The 18,313-nt window shown below is 40.1% G+C and overlaps 1 protein-coding gene across 2 annotated transcripts in view; it reads left to right on the forward strand.

Moving 5' to 3' along the window:
- Positions 1-582: 582 nt before the first annotated feature.
- Positions 583-18,313, forward strand: part of Syn1 (Syntrophin-like 1) — a 366,892-nt gene continuing 349,161 nt past the window's right edge. For both annotated transcript variants that reach the window (XM_065233653.1, XM_065233654.1), the window contains exon 1: positions 583-1,173. In XM_065233653.1, the coding sequence (XP_065089725.1) occupies positions 968-1,173 (206 nt within the window). In that variant the 5' untranslated portion in view covers positions 583-967. The remainder of the gene's footprint in view (positions 1,174-18,313) is intronic.

Here is an 18,313-nt window from a genome sequence, read left to right on the forward strand (position 1 = left end):
GCCCACCCCCTCCCTCCCGAGCACCGCCATATGATGAAAGCAAAAATGAGAAAATAATTTATTCCATAAATCATATAACAGGGAAAATTCCTTTGAAAATTGCGCTCCGGTGATGATGCTGCTGCTGCTACGTTGTGCCCCATTGTACATCGCCAAAGCTCGGCAGCGATGGGGAAATTCCATTTAGACGCATGAACAAAGATTCTTTTTTTTTGTTGTATCCTATCACGAAGCTTGTCAAAAAAATTGAAATAAGTAAATGGTGTTAAAACTTCGACCGGCGCGTCGCGGAAGGGAACAACGGAAACGATGAATTATGTTGCGAACTGCGAACGTCGAAATGGCCTTTTGATTAGCAGGAGGGTGAGTATCGGAGCGAAAGTTGATCGTGAAACAATTTGAAATGCATAAATTTGGGTTATGAAATTTTGAGATTCTTATCATCCGACGCCCAACCTGGATTGAGGCAAAATTGCGTTTGAGATGAAGTTTACGAGCCGTCCTATTGCTGGGTGCTGGAGATGGATTGATTAAATCTATGTTAAGTTCTAATTCCATGTCCTATCCTTTTGTTTCAGGTCGTTAGTTCCGGGAAAGATGGATTTTCGCTAATGGAACGGGATTGGCGTGCTCATCGAACCGCGTGGCGGTTGTAGTACGATGGCGTCGAAAACGGCAACAACTGCGACGACGACGACGACGACAAAGTCCTATCAGTGAAATTGAATTACGTTGTGTTATCGTGCCGAGCATGTGTGCGTGCGAATGAGTTCGTGTGGGTGATTGTGCTTGCTATAGTGAATAAATCTGCTCGGGAAGAAATCAGTTAAACGAGCAGGCGTACGAGCGAAGCTCCAAACAATCCTTTGAAGATTAGAAGGCATTAGGCGGAGCGAGCGTTGCGATCCTTCGGTCAGTAAACAACGTTTGAGTGCGATACCGAATCGAAACCATCATCAGAATCATCATGGTGGAGTCGGGCAGCATGAGCCGGACCAGTCCAGGCTCAACGTCAATTGTGGCGGCTGGCGTTCGCAGTGGAATACTGGAGACACGGGTCCGCGGTGCTTGGTATCGGGTGTCGGTTACACTGGAAACGGACTACATCTCGGTCAGTTTGGATGAAACGTGCGAACCGGTCGATCACAGCACCACACTGAATGGAACGCTCGGGTAAGTAGCGGGTTTTAGCTTTTAAGGGGTGGGATTTTAGTTTTGCCGTACCTTCCTACTGTTATGACCGGATGCTCGATTGTAGAATATTTTCTCGAAATAACTAGGAAAGCGCGAAGGCTTCGTTACGTGCTGCATATGATTGCTTAATCAGAAGCTGAATGTGGTCATTGATTATTAGACCCCCCCATCCATTATAAGGCATAGGGATCCAGAATGGGAATTTAGCAGGAAAGATGCATTTGGGTGATTCCATCTCAAGTGACCGCCAAAAACTGAAGAATTGCATCGACCCTCTCCGATTTGAACCAAACTTGGTGGAACGACTTATTTTAGGCCAACAATCAAAAATCCAACGTTTTGTGCCCATCGACTCACCCCCGGTTCTGGAGACTGCCCCACTTTTTTCCGATCTTCAAGAAACACCATTTTTCTTTTGCACATATCTCTGGACCAAATTATGCTACAGACAGGATTGGGCATTCATTTTAAAGGATTTTTAACGTGCAGTGTTGTCAACTTGTCGATTTTTGCAATTTAAAACTTAAAATGCAAATATCTCAAAATGCCCCCACTTTTTTTTTCTAATTTTGATAACACCAAAATGTTCGGCAGACATTTTTACATAAGAACCACTTAACCACCAAAAACAACTTTTTTTGTTTGGGAGATATGGATTTTTAAAGATTTAATGTTTTTAAAAAGTTCCATTAATTACTGTACAACCCTTCAATGTGAAACGTTGGACAATCCTGAAAGTTGATAGAAACGATGAAACCTGTAAGTAGGATGAGGATCTAATCATTCTTTCATTTTATACAATCAAATGCTCAGATAATATTAAACCAGATTTGTTTCGACAGTGTTGCCAGCGTTGCAAACTTAAATTTAGATTGATATTTTTTTCTTATTTACAACACTTTATTTTTTTGCGTTCGGAAATGTATTTCGTATTACATGGTATTTTAAGCAGATCCAATCGTTTTGTGTTTCTTTATTTACTGATTATTTTAAAGAAGCTTTTGAAATATTCAAAAACTAATTTGATTCTAAATTAAAGCAGCCGTGTTATTGCTATCATTTATTGAACAAATATCATCTAATACATTGAGTAGCATGAGTAATTACTTCTTCCGTTTTGCCTTGTATTTGGGTAGTGATTTTGAACGCTTTTTTAAAATTACTTTGAAACATGAACCCGTTTCTGAACAAGAAATCGTTTTCATAAGAACAGTATCTTCGCCGGTAGACGTGGCACAATGCATTCCGCGAATTCCAAGAATGGGTCGTGCTAGAGCGAATCGGGCTTCTACATCCTGCTTATTCGTATTGCATTGCTCCAATGTCACAAATTGTACATTCAAATTGCAATTTGACAGTGCCCATTCTTATAACTCTTTTGGCGTTTGTATCGTTGTACCCTGTAGACTGGCTCTCGTTGCCAATCTTTTCAAGGTACCTCCTAAACCTTTGCCGTGTACGGCACAAAGTAATGCCACTCAGCCGGAACTCCGAAGTCTTCTCGATGGTAGAGCAAGTTGATGACGTTGAATCGGTTTTTATATTGCGAACGAGCACCATCAGAAAAGTATATAATTTTAGTCAAATGTGAGAGCCGAGATTTCAGGAATGCCATAAACTGCCTCTGGAAACTGTGGAAGATAGCTGTGGAATGCTCAAGAACGTCGGAGATAATGATACAGTTTAATGGAACAAACTTTTCTTGCTCTATGAAATAGGCGGCGAATGGATGGACGGTGGCTTGCAGGTTATTATAGTGAACCCCTTGTACGCTGTCTTCTTGGAAAAAAATCCGTTCCCGAAAACGGGAACGGACCGTGAACTAAAAATCACGGCCAGCTATCCAGAACAAAATTTTCTCAAATATACACCGTGAACTATGGTTCACGGCTGTGGTTCACGAATATGGGAACTCTTTTTTTCCCGTGTTAGAACACAAACAAATAATTTTCGGAAAAGTCCGCAACAACAAGAACTTCTCCTTCCTGCAGATTGCCCCGAGTATTTTTATAGAAGTCTGCCTGTTTTGCAGCAATATAATCGTGTTTTCGGACCTCTGGGATAGCTTCAAGAAATGTATCAATGAAAGCTTCTGCATCACTGACCTTCGTTTCCAAACTGCACCGATCTTGCTGAGTCGATTGCTTGCACGTTATTTCCTCGATAGAGTTATCGTCCAAATATGACCAAATCGTTTTTCTAATCGAATCCAAATCGCCACAAACTGTATTGGCACACTTATTCAAAAAGCATGGCTCCGATGGTTGATCACAGAGGTTCTGCTTCAGTACGTCTCTGTACGAAGAGAATGCTTTCGTACCTTCTACTTGCCCTTGAATTTCGTTGAAATTAGCACTCAAAAATTTGAGTTTAAAATTTTCGTGAACCACGCATACGCAAACTGTGTGTGTTCTTGCAGCTCCAGCCAGCACACACTCAGGTGGCCGTAGCTCAGCAAATTTTGAAAACCCAATGTCGATTTTGGGAAACTTCTCTTTAAAGAAAGAGAAAGTTTCCCTGAGATTTGCCAGCACCAACCGCTTTTGCTTCAGAACACGAGAGTTTCCTTCTCGAACGATCTTGAATTCTATCTTTTCGGCTAACTCTTTGCTTACATCAGCTTCACGGTAAAATGATAAAACCGTATGCACGACGTCTTCTGAAATAGGGTGACCTTTTCTTGGATTAGGTGAACAGAGAACACCTTTCTGTTCAACGCACTTCTTCATTTTTCGAACTAATCTTTCTATTCTAAATTCTGTTCTAAATTAATTAAGCTTACTCTGAATTTTATAAGTAACAATTTTATAAGTTACAGCGTGAAAAAACAAAGCATACAATTTAAGACCCACAACCCCCCAAATGGCATTTTTCTTACCCGGTATGTCTACATCCTCTCACGCATCGGCTAGACAAGTAATTCCAGCTCCATCTGCCGAAAAATAGTCTTTTGTAATTTAATGTAATTTTTTGCACAGGAAACGTATTATTTCACTACCATTCGCAAACTTACCATTTTCAACATGAGGTCCCTTATACGATTCCTCTTGCAAAGCCATTTCCCTTACTGCCTTATCGCATTGAACGTAGATTTTGCGACCCTCAATCACATCCTTTACGTGATGATTAAAATCGTCGTGAAATTGTTTTCAAATTTCTTCGGCGAATATTTGAATGCACTTTTAACGGGTTACAGCTGTGGCATAAGGACTTCGGATTATTCAAGATGCTTCTCGGTTGACATGTACGAATAGACTCTTTATTCAATTTGCAGGTTCGGATCAGGAAGGTTCTTATTTGGTATTAGGCCGAAAGAATGTAAAATATAAACCTTAAAAAAAGTGAAGCGGCGTGGTAGGTTTATTGCCAAAACATTTGCTGTGCATATGCGCAAGACTTATTGCGCGCATATCGTAGCAGTTAAAGTAGGTTGGTAAACAAGGAAAAGGAAAAGGTTTTACTGTTTCGAAGTTGACTGAGCAGTTTCTCAGTAGGTCATGAATTTTGGCAGTTTCTATCTATGTTAAAACAGTGGGATAAGGAAATGGGAATGTTTCCTTTATTATGGTGATTTATGAAAAGATCTGTGTGGTAATTTGAGATGTATCATATTACAACATCGTAACACGACACAGCATTGCTTCTGCTTAGCTGCATAAAACCGTCCGAGCTGATTCGCGTGGCTTTCACACACAGTTTTCAAACTGAGAACAACGGATCGAAGTTTGAAAAGATTCCATTCCCGAGATGAGAACTGACGGGAGGACCAATGCTGTTTTGCGATAGTAAATTTTCTTTTTAAAGGGTGTCCACGATGAAATTGTCACACCATGAAATTGCTCTAAATTTTTAACCGTTGGGTAGAATTTAATGAAAATTTGGGTGGATTTTGTTCATAGTGCATTATTTACATCCTGCAAGTTTTAAAGTCCTGTGATCAAAACTCGCGGAAATGGAGTCGAAAGAACAGCTCATGCGTGATAAAATCTTGCGCATTCATCACGAGAACAAGGATCTCTCGCATCGTTCCATCGCTAAAACGTTGGGAATCGCGAATTCCACGGTGTCGCGAGTGATTAAGCAGTTCGAAGAACGGTTGACCACCGATCGGAAGCCCAGAAGTGAAGGAAAAAGTATTCCGTACAACACCAAAAATCACAACCGCGTAGTTGGGGCCTTCAACCGAAATCCGAACGCCTCCGTTAGGGATGTGGCTAAGAAGCTGCACCTAAGCCGAAGTTTTGTCCAGAAGGCCAAAACTAAGGCTGGGCTTCGAACGTTCAAGGTACAAAAGGCCCCTAATCGCGACGAGAAGCAGAACAAGTCCGCCAAAACACGTGCCAGGAAGTTGTACCTCAACATGCTGACGAAAGTTGAATGCTGCATCATGGCCGACTTCAAACAGATCCCCGGCAACCTGTTTTTCACGGCCAAGGATAAGTTCAGCGTTCCGGAGCATGTCCGCACTCAGAAGATGTCCAAATTTGCGAAGAAATTCCTGGTTTGGCAAGCCATCTGCACGTGCGGGAAGCGAAGTGCACCTTTCGTGACCCAGGACACGATGAACGGACAGGTGTACATAAAAGAGTGCCTCCAGAAGCGGCTGCTTCCTCTCCTGAAGGCCCACAACGTCCCAACAATCTTCTGGCCGGATTTGGCCTCATGCCACTACTCCAAGGACGTGCTGAAGTGGTATGCGGACAATAAGGTCAATTTCGTGCCGAAAATGTTCAACCCTCCCAACACTCCGGAGCTCCGCCCCATCGAGAAGTACTGGGCGATTATGAAGCAGCACCTTCTTAAACGACCTAAGGTAGTGAAGACAGTCGAGGAACTGAAGAAAGTATGGGTTTACATGCAAAAAAGGTTGATTCACAGGTTGTGCAGAATCTTATGGCCGGGGTTAAGGCCAAGGTGCGGGCATTTGCGTATGGACTGTAAATAAAATACAAGTAAAATGGTAAAATGAAGTTTAATAGTTATTTCTCAATCCCTGAAAATTTGATGGCAATCGGATGAAAACTCGAATTTTGCGAATCAATTTTGTGTGTGGCAATTTCAGCGTGGACACCCTTTAAGTACAATCCAATCGAACACGCCATTTTTAAACAGATAGCAACGACTGCAAGTGAACCACAATTCCAACTGACACTTCTCAGACACTATCCGTAAACTGGGACGGGACACGACAATCGAGAATATTGTTGTTATTGATATTTGTTATGCATACCTCATTGCAAATTTTTCATGAAGACTGACGGTGTCGTTTCGTGTTGCCAAGATTGCAGAAAGTTATTTAAATTGTTATGAAGATTTATGTTTTGGATCAACAAATTAATATATGTAGCCGAAACCAGTTCTTATTTGATTGTAACAATTCCACTAAATTTTAAAACACAAAATGCAATGTTAACTAATAAATTTTTTTATATTAAAACCAGATAACAACTTTACAGCAACCAATATCCGGGATCAACATCCATACATTTAACACTTCGTTGATTTCGGCATCACTGGTAAACATATTGGTGTGTTCCCTTTTATTCACTGGCTGCTATGGTTGCTACTGCCTAATCGACCAATCAGCAACTGGCTCCATTTGACAGCAAATTGGCTCCAAATCGCCAACCGATTGTCGGGTCCCGTCCCAGTCCGTAAATACAGTTTTTTTTTAGTATCAAGTAGGCCTTGACAAACTTGTTGATATTTGAAAATTAAAGCGGCACTTTTCTGCCAGATGCGTTTAAATCTGTGCAGCCGCTCATGCACATTTGAAAAAAAGTGATACTATACTGTGCTATTTTCTAGATGGCAACACTGTCGAAACAAATCTGGTTTAATATTATAGATTGTATAAAATGAAAGAATGATTAGATCCTCATCTAACTTACAGGTTTCATCGTTTCTATCAACTTTCAGGATTGTCCAACGTTTCGTATTGAAGGGTTGTACAGTAATGGAACTTTTAAAAAACATTAAATCTTTAAAAATCCATATCTCCCAAACGAAAAAAGTAGTTTTTGGTGGTTAGGTGATTCTTATGTAAAAATGTCTGTTGAACAATTTGATGCTATCAAAATTAGAAAAAAAAGTGGGGGCATTTTGAGATATTTGCATTTTATGTTTTAAATTGCAAAAATCGACAAGTTGACAACACTGCATAAAAATTTTGAGTACGCCATTTGATTGTACGTGTAAAATCCTTAAAAATGAATGCCCAATCTTGTCTGTAGCATAATTTGGTCCAGAGATATGTTCAAAAGAAAAATGGTGTTTCTTGAAGATCGGAAAAAAAGTGGGGGCAGTCTCCAGAACCGGGGGGTGAGTCGATGGGTACAAAACGTTGGATTTTTTATTGTTGTCCTAAAATAAGTCGTTCCACCAAGTTTGGTCCAAATCGGAGAGGGTCGATGCAACTGACTCGGTCACTTGAGATGGAAAGACCCATTTAGAGGCTGTAATTGAAACATTGATCATAGTCCAATTCATTTTATAGAAGTTAATAAAATACATATCTTTAATTTTTAGATATAAAATATAATAATATACGCCCTTTCAAATGCAGTCAACATATATACGGAGATGAAAAACTACCCTAAATGAAGTGCTTTTGCCTCAATTCCCGGGTTCAGCCCAATAATCCAAATTTGAGTAAATCGCATATAGTAGTTTCTATTTAACACCAGCAAAAAAAGTATATTCCACCCAAAATTAAGATCAATTCATGCAAATTTGAGAATATTCAATTTTCTCAAAAGTAACTATATCGTTGGGTCAAATCTCTAGTTCCTTTTTTTACAACAATGACGAATGCAAGTGAGAGGCTCATTTCCAAATTAAGAAAAAAGGACTCAGATTGGACAGGAGCCGCGACTTTATACGCGTTATATCAAGGCTTATGTCCAATCACTGCTCGCTAGACTCGCACTTCTATCGAATTGGGCTCTCAGGCAGCAATTTATGTGCGTGTGGCAGTGGTTATCACGATATCGAGCATGTTGTTTGGTCGTGTACCTTACACCGTGTTGCCAGATCTGATTTATCCACATCCCTCAGGGCCCGAGGAAAACAACCCGCGATACCCGTTAGAGATGTCTTGGCGAGCCGAGATCTCGACTATTTGAATTTAATTTATGTGTTTTTAAAACGTATAGATCTGAGGATTTAGTAGTTAGTGTCATCTTGTGTTCTCCCAAGTTGTTAGCTGCCCATCGGTGTACCCCCATGTTTGTCTTTTTCATCAGAGTGTCGCTTAGTTCGAGATCAAGAGCACGTTGCTCTCCAAACCTTGTGTTCACAATCCCTACCCTGCCATCCATTTGTTACAATTTGTCACCTTTAACCTCGAGATAGCCGCGAGTAATCGGCCCCCGCTTTACTAACGTTAGTTTTAAGGAATTTTGTAATCCAATCAATGAATATTGGCTCCGCAAAGCTATAGAAATGAGCCTGGAAAAATAAAAGCATTATAAAAAAAGGACTCAAATTTTGGGTAGTATTTTTTCTCCGTGTATGTTTTAAGTTTGCCTCAATTTGACATATCATTATCTGATATAGTTATGTGAAGAGAACTTTTCTAAGGAATTTTAAATTATCAAAAAAAAAAAAAGAGTGCAAATCGTCTCCTTTTTTGAGAAACACCCTAAGTCAATTGAAGAAATCTGCTCGAAATCAGTCAATCCAAGAGATACAAACAAGTTTTTAACAATGTTGCTTGAAATTAGCTGAACAACAACTTTGCCGAAGAATGTGTACCTTTATATTTGTAAATAACACAGTTAAATTTTGTATTTAAATGATAATAAGATCGACCTTTGCATTGATTGAAATCAAAATGAGAACGATTTCTACCAGCTGCTCCATAGGTAGCTCCATTTACTTGCTGAACATTTAGTATCTACGAGTACGAATGTAGAATTTATTCCTCGCTGACCGTTGTTAACAGTAGAGGAATTAGTACCTGGTCGGGAACGTGGAACCTGTTGCTTGGATAGAGATTGTAAGATCGCTTTGCGAGTCTTACATTCCCAAAAAATTGGATTTTTGATTTTCACCACAATTTGAACATTTATATTTCATAGGATCTTCCTCGTGAGAGGAATCACCACAATTCATGCATTTAGTTGGCATGTACCATTTTTTTGTTCCGTGACCCCATCCCTAAAACATACGGCACAGGGTGAGGTTTTGGAAATTTCTTCCAATCTTCTTGAAGTGTTCCCACTTCACTCGGACATGGAGGATAAAGCTAGCTTTTTCTAAAGCCTTAAGGATGTTTAGTTCACTAGACTTGAAGTGATCTGAATAAAAATCCTTAGAAATCCCATTGCGTGAATTGCCAGGACGGGATGTCATTTTCATTTTGATTACTTGGACTGGCTGAACTCCGAGTATTTTTTTTCAATTCATCTTTGATCTGATCCAATTGGGGGGAGAGGTAGCTCATCGATTCTTCCGGTTCGCCTCCTAGCATCGTGCTATAAGGTACCAGGCGATAACCAGGGTAGTTGATCGATTGCTCGATGACGTCATTTCGTTGGCGTTTGCAATGGGAAATTCTCATAGTAGGCGTTGACGATGGGACGTTGTCGAGTTGTTGAATAGCAACTATCGTGGTAACTCACCGATTACCTGTCGATCTGCCAAATTTGGAAAGACGTCTGCATTGAATTGTCTCATATAATAATATTCCGCCCACTATATCACAAGAAATTGCGAGTAGCTGAGTGGAATGGAGATAAGTTAAGCATTGGGTAAAGGACCAAGTCTCCCCTGGGTGGTGCCAAAAGATGAGCGCAATAGAATCATCAAGTTGCCATAAGGCACGGAATGAGACTATTGCATGGCTGGGTAGTCAAAGTCTTCCATTCGTTAGTCATTTCAGGTGGATTAGAACAGGTTTAGGTGGGCGTTGGCCAGATTTGGATTTTTCAGATGTAATCCTGGATAGGACCCTGTCTTTGAACGTCGCGTTAAAGTGGAACTTAATGAAGACCTAAGTACTTTTTCGTAGTTTTTAGTTTTCGGATTTGAAAGATCGTCGGTTACAGTGGCCTGCTTACTGAGCAGAAAAACGCGGTCCCAGGTCCTTACATATCAAAGAGATTTATGGTAAAATCGCTTGTGTATCGTGTATTTTGCGAAACTCGTTGTTGTCGTTGGTTCCGTGTTTGAATGGATACAAAAATTTGAGCAACGGTATTATGTGATATGAGGGGCTCGGTGGCCTTAGAGCAACCGTTTTTGCTTACTGAGCAGAACATCATGAGTCTAATCTCAGGCCCATCCACATTCAAGATTCGTCAATCGTTTTATTTGTTAATATGACTACATGGTAATAACAGCAACTCGGTGATTAAAAAGGTGCTCGTCTGCCTAGTGGCAAACGTTTTTGCTTACTGAGCAGAAGACCGTGGGTTTAGTCCCAAGCTCCTTCGCGTTATATGATCGTTAGGACATCAATTCAGCTTATCGTTTACCAAAACGAACCCTGCTGCAAACCCAACCCTCTTATCCAACATCCCAGTGATTCCTCGTGGAAGTGCAGAGGTGTTCTCGACTTCTCGGCTTCCATCAAAGCGAGTGTCATGTCAACACAATCCTTCCCATTCCTTTCTTGACCTGTGTTCGGGCGCGGCCGGCGCTGGTATTGCCTAATTTAAGATCACCAGTTTTTACACATTGAGGATGATTGCTAGTCCCAAGCATCGTCTATTGGTTCTCTGTGTAATTACAGCTGATCTGGCAGTAACAGAGTAGCAACCGTGGGCGGTCAATCAAGCTCGAGCTCAAGCTCAATTCATCTTTGATTTGATCCAGGGATTCACCACAGGGCAGACCTTTCGCTGTTCGCTGTTGGTGTCGTAAGTGAAGAATTTGTGTTTTTTTTTTCATATGTTGGGGACATAATACCACCGCGACCATTACTTTGATCTATTGTGGTGTATCCTCTTTTTATTTATGCCATAATGTAGCGGTAAGCCACTATTGTTTGAGTAACTACCACTACTGTTGTAAGCAATCATCCCAAGCAGGTAATACATTCCTTATGAAATTTATTACCTGATTGGGAGCAGCAACCCAGATTTCCCAAGGTCCCATCAGACCCTTATCAAGATATCTGCATCGTTTATGAAATAGTGCAACACAGTCACATAGCAAATGTTCAGAGCTTTCACTCTTTAAGTTACAAAAGCGACATTTATCTTCATGAAGTTTACCAATGATTTTCAGGTGATATTTACAAGGACAGTGTCCTGTTATCAAACCAGTGTATGTACTCAAATCTTTTTTTAAAAGATTAAGTAACTTTTGTGTATGAAAAGCGTTCGGCTTTATAAAACGTTTAGATTGCCGAGAATTTAAGGTACTGGTCCAGTTGTACTGTACCTTTGTTTTTTCCCAGTTTTTTAGCTCCATTTTTAAAGCACAAAAAGAAAGTCCAAAGAATGGTTCAGGACCGATGAATTTCGTGGATGACCCTATTTTTGCCAATTGATCAGCTTTTTCGTTTCCTTCGATTCCACAATGACCAGGAACCCAATAAAGGTTAACCGTATTTCGACAGGACAGTTGCTGTAATAGTTTAGTACATTCCCACACCAGTTTTGACGTGTAAGTTTTTGATTTCAAAGCATTCAGCGCCGCTTGACTATCTGAACAAATGCATATATTCGCATTTTTATAGTTTCTTTTTATGCAAATCGCTGCACATTCTAAGATGGCATATATTTCAGCTTGAAATACTTTCGGCCAATTTCCCATGGACATCGAAAAGTTAACCCCAGGGCCGGTAATACCAGTCCCGACCATATTATCTTGTTTCGAGCCATCTGTATAAAAGATTAATGATCCAGGACTAATATTCAGTCTTCATGCATCCCAGTCAACGCGAGTCACACCAGGAACTTGGAAATTATGGTTGAAATAATGTCGCTTTAGCATGCAATCTTCGTTCATCAATATAAATGGACTTATCTTAAACTCTTTTAGAATGCTCAAATGTCCAATAAGATCTCCATCGAAGAAATTCATGGACCGTTTGAGCCTTAGAGCACTTTTCTCTGCATCCAGTTGAATAAATTGATGAAGAGGAAGGATATTGAGTAAAGCATCCAAGGCTGTAGAGGGAGTACTACGCATTGCTCCAGTTATGGAAATAGTAGCAAGCCTTTGTAGCTTGTTTAGTTTGACTTGTGCCGTTTGTTGCTTAGTTTTCGGCCACCATATAAGTGAGGCGTAGGTAATCCTGGGTTTAACTTTAGCCGAGTATATCCAGTGTATCATATTTGGCTTCAGACCCCACGTTCTTTTGCAGGTCCAAAAAGCATTTGTTGCTTTTCCTATTTGTTGATCAATATGTTTGTTCCAGCAGAGTTTACTATCTAAAGTTACTCCTAAAAACTTTACTTCTAAAGATAGTGACAGCTTTACGCCTCCTAGTTTAAGATCATTGATAGAGATTTTACGTCTTTTAGTAAAAGGTACAATAGTTGTTTTTGTAGGATTGATATTCAATCCCTCATCTTTGCACCACGATAGTGTGAATTTTAATGCTTTTTGCATTCTTTCGGAAACAACTTTATCGAATTTTCCACGGACTATAATGACAATGTCATCCGCAAACCCAATTATTTCGCATCCTTGGTGCTTTAGTTTTATAAGAAGGTCATCAACAACTAGGGACCACAGAAGGGGAGAAAGAACACCTCCTTGAGGACAGCCTTTTACAACTGTTACTTTCACTACTGAATCTCCTAGATTAGCTGATATTTCTCTTTTGGATAGCATTTCTACAACCCAGTTGATTATGTTTTTATTAAAACCACGATTTCTCATGGCGCTTATCATCGACGTGAAAGATGCATTATCAAATGCACCTTCAATATCAAGAAACGTTGCTAGTAGAATGTCCTTAGCCGCAAAGGATTTTTCTATTTTATTAATAAGAGTATGAAGAGCTGTTATTGTTGACTTGCCTGACTGGTAAGCAAATTGTGTATTACATAATGGTTTATTAAGAAGTATTTCTGATTTGACATATTCATCTATGAGTTTTTCCATTAATTTCGAAAATATTGATGACAGGCTTATTGGTCTAAATGATTTTGGTGAAGATTTATCTATTTTGTTCGCCTTTGGTATGAATACCACTCGGACTTGTCTCCATTTTTTTTGGGATGTATCTCAATAAGAAACTAGACTTGAACAATTTAACTAAAACAGGAATTATTATAGATTTACAATTTTGAATATGTGCTGGAAAAATTCCATCTGGGCCAGGGGATTTGAAAGAACTAAAAGAATCTATCGCCCATTCAATTCTTGAGTTTGTAAATATTCTAATGGCAAAGTTTTCAGCCTCTTCATTTGACATTTCTAGCCCACATAGTGAGACATTTGTTTCGGTAGATCTATCACGTTCACCACGGTCTGAAGATGTGGCATTTTGCATGCAATCATGATTTTGTAGTTGATCATCAGTAGGAAGGGACCCTGGATAATGGGTTTGCATCATCAGTTCCAGAGTTTCTTTTGAGTTTTCAGTAAAATGTCCGTCAGTCTTTTTGAGAGTTCCAAGACCGTTAGAATGATCTTTTGAGAGAACTTTTTGAAGTCTTGCAGTTTCAGGAGTGTTTTCTATGTTTTCACACATGTGTCTCCAATATTTCCGCTTGGATCTTCTTATTTCTCTGTTATATTCAGTTAACGCCTCTTTATATTGAGACCAGTTTGAAGTAAATTTTGCACGGTTGAATCGTTTCCTAGCTTTTTTCCCGTAATTTTTCTAATCTACAAAGAGTGAGGTCCAAAACTTCTTCCCTTATCGCATTAACAAATGTCGGGGAGTTCCCTTTGTTACATATGTCAATATTATGTTGTGAAATGAAATCAAATAGACACTCACCCCTTTTGTTGATTCCGGAGCTGCTCCATATCGTATGATGGGCGTTTGCATCACATCCGATGATAAAAGCCTTATTTTGGTTTCTGCAATGAGAGACGAACGCTGCAACTTCTGGAGGAGGTGCATCTTCAATATCGGCAGGAAAATATGCGGATGCCACGTAGAGCATCGTTTTTCCTTTTGTCGTTGGCACCTCTAGTGAAACTGCAGCAATATCTCTTTTGATGAATTCTGTAATTGGTGTAATTTTGGCATTAATATTGACAAGAATTGCAGCTCTTGGCATGAGCTGAGAATTGTCATATATTAACTTACACGGTTGTGTAGGCATTCCTAAGATCCTGCTTTTATAAGTCCAAGGCTCTTGAAGTAAGGCTACATCCAGTTTTCCTTTGATAAATGTTTTGCTGAGAATAGCTGAAGCTGCCTTTGCGTGATGAAGGTTTTCTTTTATAAACTTAATGCTTGTTCCAGTCATTTTTGTGAGCTTGATATATCTTGAAGGGCATTTCTAACTGCCTTTATTCTAGTTTCGGTCGATGTCCAAGACGATCATCTTTATTCAAACTCGAATTTGATTCGGAGCATAAGGCGGGCAACGCAGAATTTCCAATATTCTTTGTTCCACTACTTTCTTCAGTGTTCACTCGGCTGTCGACAAAAGCAGGCCACTCTCGATGTGTGCTACGCGATCGTCTGTTTTCTCGGCAGCAACCATTGTGTGGTCCTCCTCATTGTTCTTCATTTGCAGTTCTTTCGGTCGATGCGTCGTCGACTTTGGAAAGCAACCGTTTCGTGATGAGTGTGTGAGTGCTGACCACGTTTTGCGTCCATTGCTGCAATGGACGCGCTCTGACCCTCGTTGGCATACAACAATTTGCCATACAACGAAACTACTGGTAGCGGCTCCAGTTCTGATGGAGGAGGCTTTTTGGATAGCGGAAGATAAAGTGTTTATTGTGTTGTACCTTTTGACTATAGTTTTAAGATGTATTGTATAGTGACCAAGAATCCTCGGCTCTGTAAAGTTAATTCGGTTGAGCCTTATCAAATAAATTAATACACACACTACTTTCTTGAGGACACTCATGAGCATTGTGAAAACATCCCTCAACATTTGCAGTAGCATTGCAGCTTTCATCAGGTATTTGTGTTGCTTCTTAGTAACATACTTGAGAAGTCGTTTGAATCCGTCCAAGGTTTCAGCCAATACACGGCATCCACCCCGACGATCAATTTGAAGTGAAAACGTGAATTTCACGAAGTTCAAAAGTTTCGTGCGAATAGCATGGAAATCGGAAGTGTTTATCGCAATAGGGGAACCTTTTTCTTTTTGGCACTAAGCCGGGAATTTTTAATGGAATTTTGCCTGGATGATGGATCATTCTCATCATCCGTAAGTATCAAATTGATTGCTTAATTGAATTTCATCAGAAAGTGGATCAAGAGATTGCCCTTTTCTTTTGCGCTTAGGTGCCATGGCGGCAGAACCAAGTTTCTTCAAATCGACTTCCAAGAAGATTACTATAACAATCCGAAGGATCGAAGAGGAATTTTCAAAATCGGGATCTTAGCAGGATTTCCTCGGGTTGGGTCCAAACAAGGATTAAATAGGAATAATAATCGAACAAGGTAGAACATTTGCAGGTAATATTTAACACTGAGAAGTACTGTTTAAAATTGTTCTAACGTTAGGTAGCAGTAACACTTCCTTCAGCAAAAAAGTTGGAGGGTGGTGTACAAGACACGACCGTATTGTTGACGTAGGACTACGAAAGTTTTGTTCGATTTTCTATTTATATATCTCTCTGTACTATTTAACGGTTCGGACGTTTTCGAAGATGTCGCGCAGCAGGAGAATGCATACGATGAGGGTTTCTCAGTCAATGAAAGTTAAACGGAATAAATTTAACCCACCGATACGGCTACAAATAGAACATCATTTATTTATCTAACAAATTATTTGATTTTTGTATCATATTGATGTATTTAGTGACAAATTGATGGGTGAATCATGAGTTACTCTATATAAATTCTACTCTAACTCTTTTCTTAATTGAATTTGGTGGCCCTGAAAAGGGCCGTTTTGTTACGTTGGTGATTAGTTTTAACCTCCGAAACCGTACAGATTGCGTCCCTGTCGCTTGAGAGCGTAGACGACATCCATGGCCGTGACGGTTTTGCGCTTGGCGTGTTCAGTGTAGATGACGGCATCACGGATCATATTTTCTAGGAACACCTTCAGCACGCCTTCCAGCAAGCTTTGTCGACATTGGAAAATTGCCGTAAAAACTCTACGCAGATGTTGCCACTGCATGATAATGATAATGTTGGCAGGCTACATAGCAAATTCATGAAAATGAGCATTAATTCATAATTTTCATCAAACCTACAAAACATCCTTTCAATACATCTTTCGAATGGTTCCGATGGATGTCGTCTACGCATTCTGTACGGTTTCGGAGGTTAAAACTCATCACCAACGTAACAAAACGGCCCTTTTCAGGCCCACCAAGTTCCTTTCAGAAAAGAGAAAGTTCTGAGGCATAACATCTCTGATCACGCCTGCCTTTAGAAGAGAATTAAAGTCGTTGGTTCCCGGTTCATGAGTTGATGGGTCTATAGGCAAGGTCCAGGTGTGGGTAGCATTGGTGCCCAGCATGGAAAACAAATCCAAGGATTGCATCCTCCCTATTCGTACACGCCCGAAGATCGGAGGTGAATGTCACTTCAACTTGTTTCATCTAGCAACTATTCTCTGATGACTGTGTTGGGGAAGCAGCACATGCATGTACGTAATTGGTGGATTTATAAGTTATTTCGAAGCTTTTGGACAATGCTTAACATTTACCACTTTGAAATAGTTCTAATTGAAAAATCAACAGTCAAAAGCATTTTTATCCATGCGTAGAAAAGTTTCTGATCGATTGGTGATAAAATTATTGAAATTGGTCCAGGGGCAGCTAAGTTAGTAACGTTCAAAATCGTTCATAATTTAATTTTTCGGTTTTCATAAAGTGTACCCCCATCTTCCCGAAAGACGTAGTCCTACGTCAAAAGCTTAAAGATCCGCATGGCAAGAGAGCACGATGCGGACTTTTATTGTTTCTTTTTGTGCAAAATGTGGACTGCCTAATGCACTTACCGTGAAACCATTCATCGGAAAAATTGTTCCTTGGCCTGCAAATTTAACGAGACATTGTAGCTGATTTATGAAGCTCAATAAACACGGATAGGTTCAATCAATCACCCCTATTCTGTATTTCGTTTCGAACGAAATTCTCATACAAAAAAATATTTTTTTGTATGAGAATTTCGTTCGAAACGAAATACAGAATAGGGGTGAATATTGAAGTGGTTTAGAATGGAGTTAGTCTGCAACTGCAAAAAGGGTCCGATAAATTGAGCAGATATCTGTTCCAGCATTACCTCATGGACCACCAGAACGTCGAAGACGGTTGCATTTTCGTTGACCGACGGAAAATTATTCTATTCTAATTGCTATCACAGTTTCATGATAAATGCTCGACTGGCAGCAACTCGTGGACATCGGCCTCCCAGCCATCATTTTTCCGTTAAACACCAAAAACTCTAAATTTAGCATCAACTTTCCCAAAATGGATTAGTATAACGCTCAGTCAAACTTTGTTGAAACACTTTTCCAACAGCTTTCCGTAAATTCCAAAACAATCTTATTACAAGTCCCATTTCGGACAAAAATGCTAGCAAGTTAAATCAATTATTCAAAACGTGCGCAACTTTCCAGCACTGGTTGCTACACACTGTGGCCGCCGCCTCACGTTGCCTTGTCCCACACCTTGGCAATCGGCAGAGCGCCAAGGCCGGCACTGCCAGTAGTCGGTGGTGTGAGAATAATGGCACATTAAATTTGAAACTTTTGCGCCTTAATTCCACCAGCCAGCGGAATGATGAAAATTCATCTACACGTGCGTTTCGCTTCTGCTTCCGGTTCCTTTTCCCTCACGGAGGCTCGCGGAAAACAGAAACGAGTTTTTTTTTCATGCGAAATTACGGGATCACCTCATGTAGCTATAGTATTAGGCATACCAACCGACCGACAAACCTTCGCAGGCACAATGGGATAGATCAATTTCATCGGCTTTGGTTTTTCCTCCCGAGACTTTAAAGTTTCTCCAGAGAGATTCCCGATCCCAGAAAAGGTGGGATTTTCGTTTCACACTCTGAAATCCT

This window comes from Ochlerotatus camptorhynchus, unplaced genomic scaffold (genome assembly GCF_037179485.1).
Source record: "Ochlerotatus camptorhynchus isolate MF236.1 unplaced genomic scaffold, CSIRO-AGI_Acam_v1.1 ptg000406l, whole genome shotgun sequence".
Taxonomy (NCBI): Eukaryota; Metazoa; Arthropoda; class Insecta; order Diptera; family Culicidae; genus Ochlerotatus; species Ochlerotatus camptorhynchus.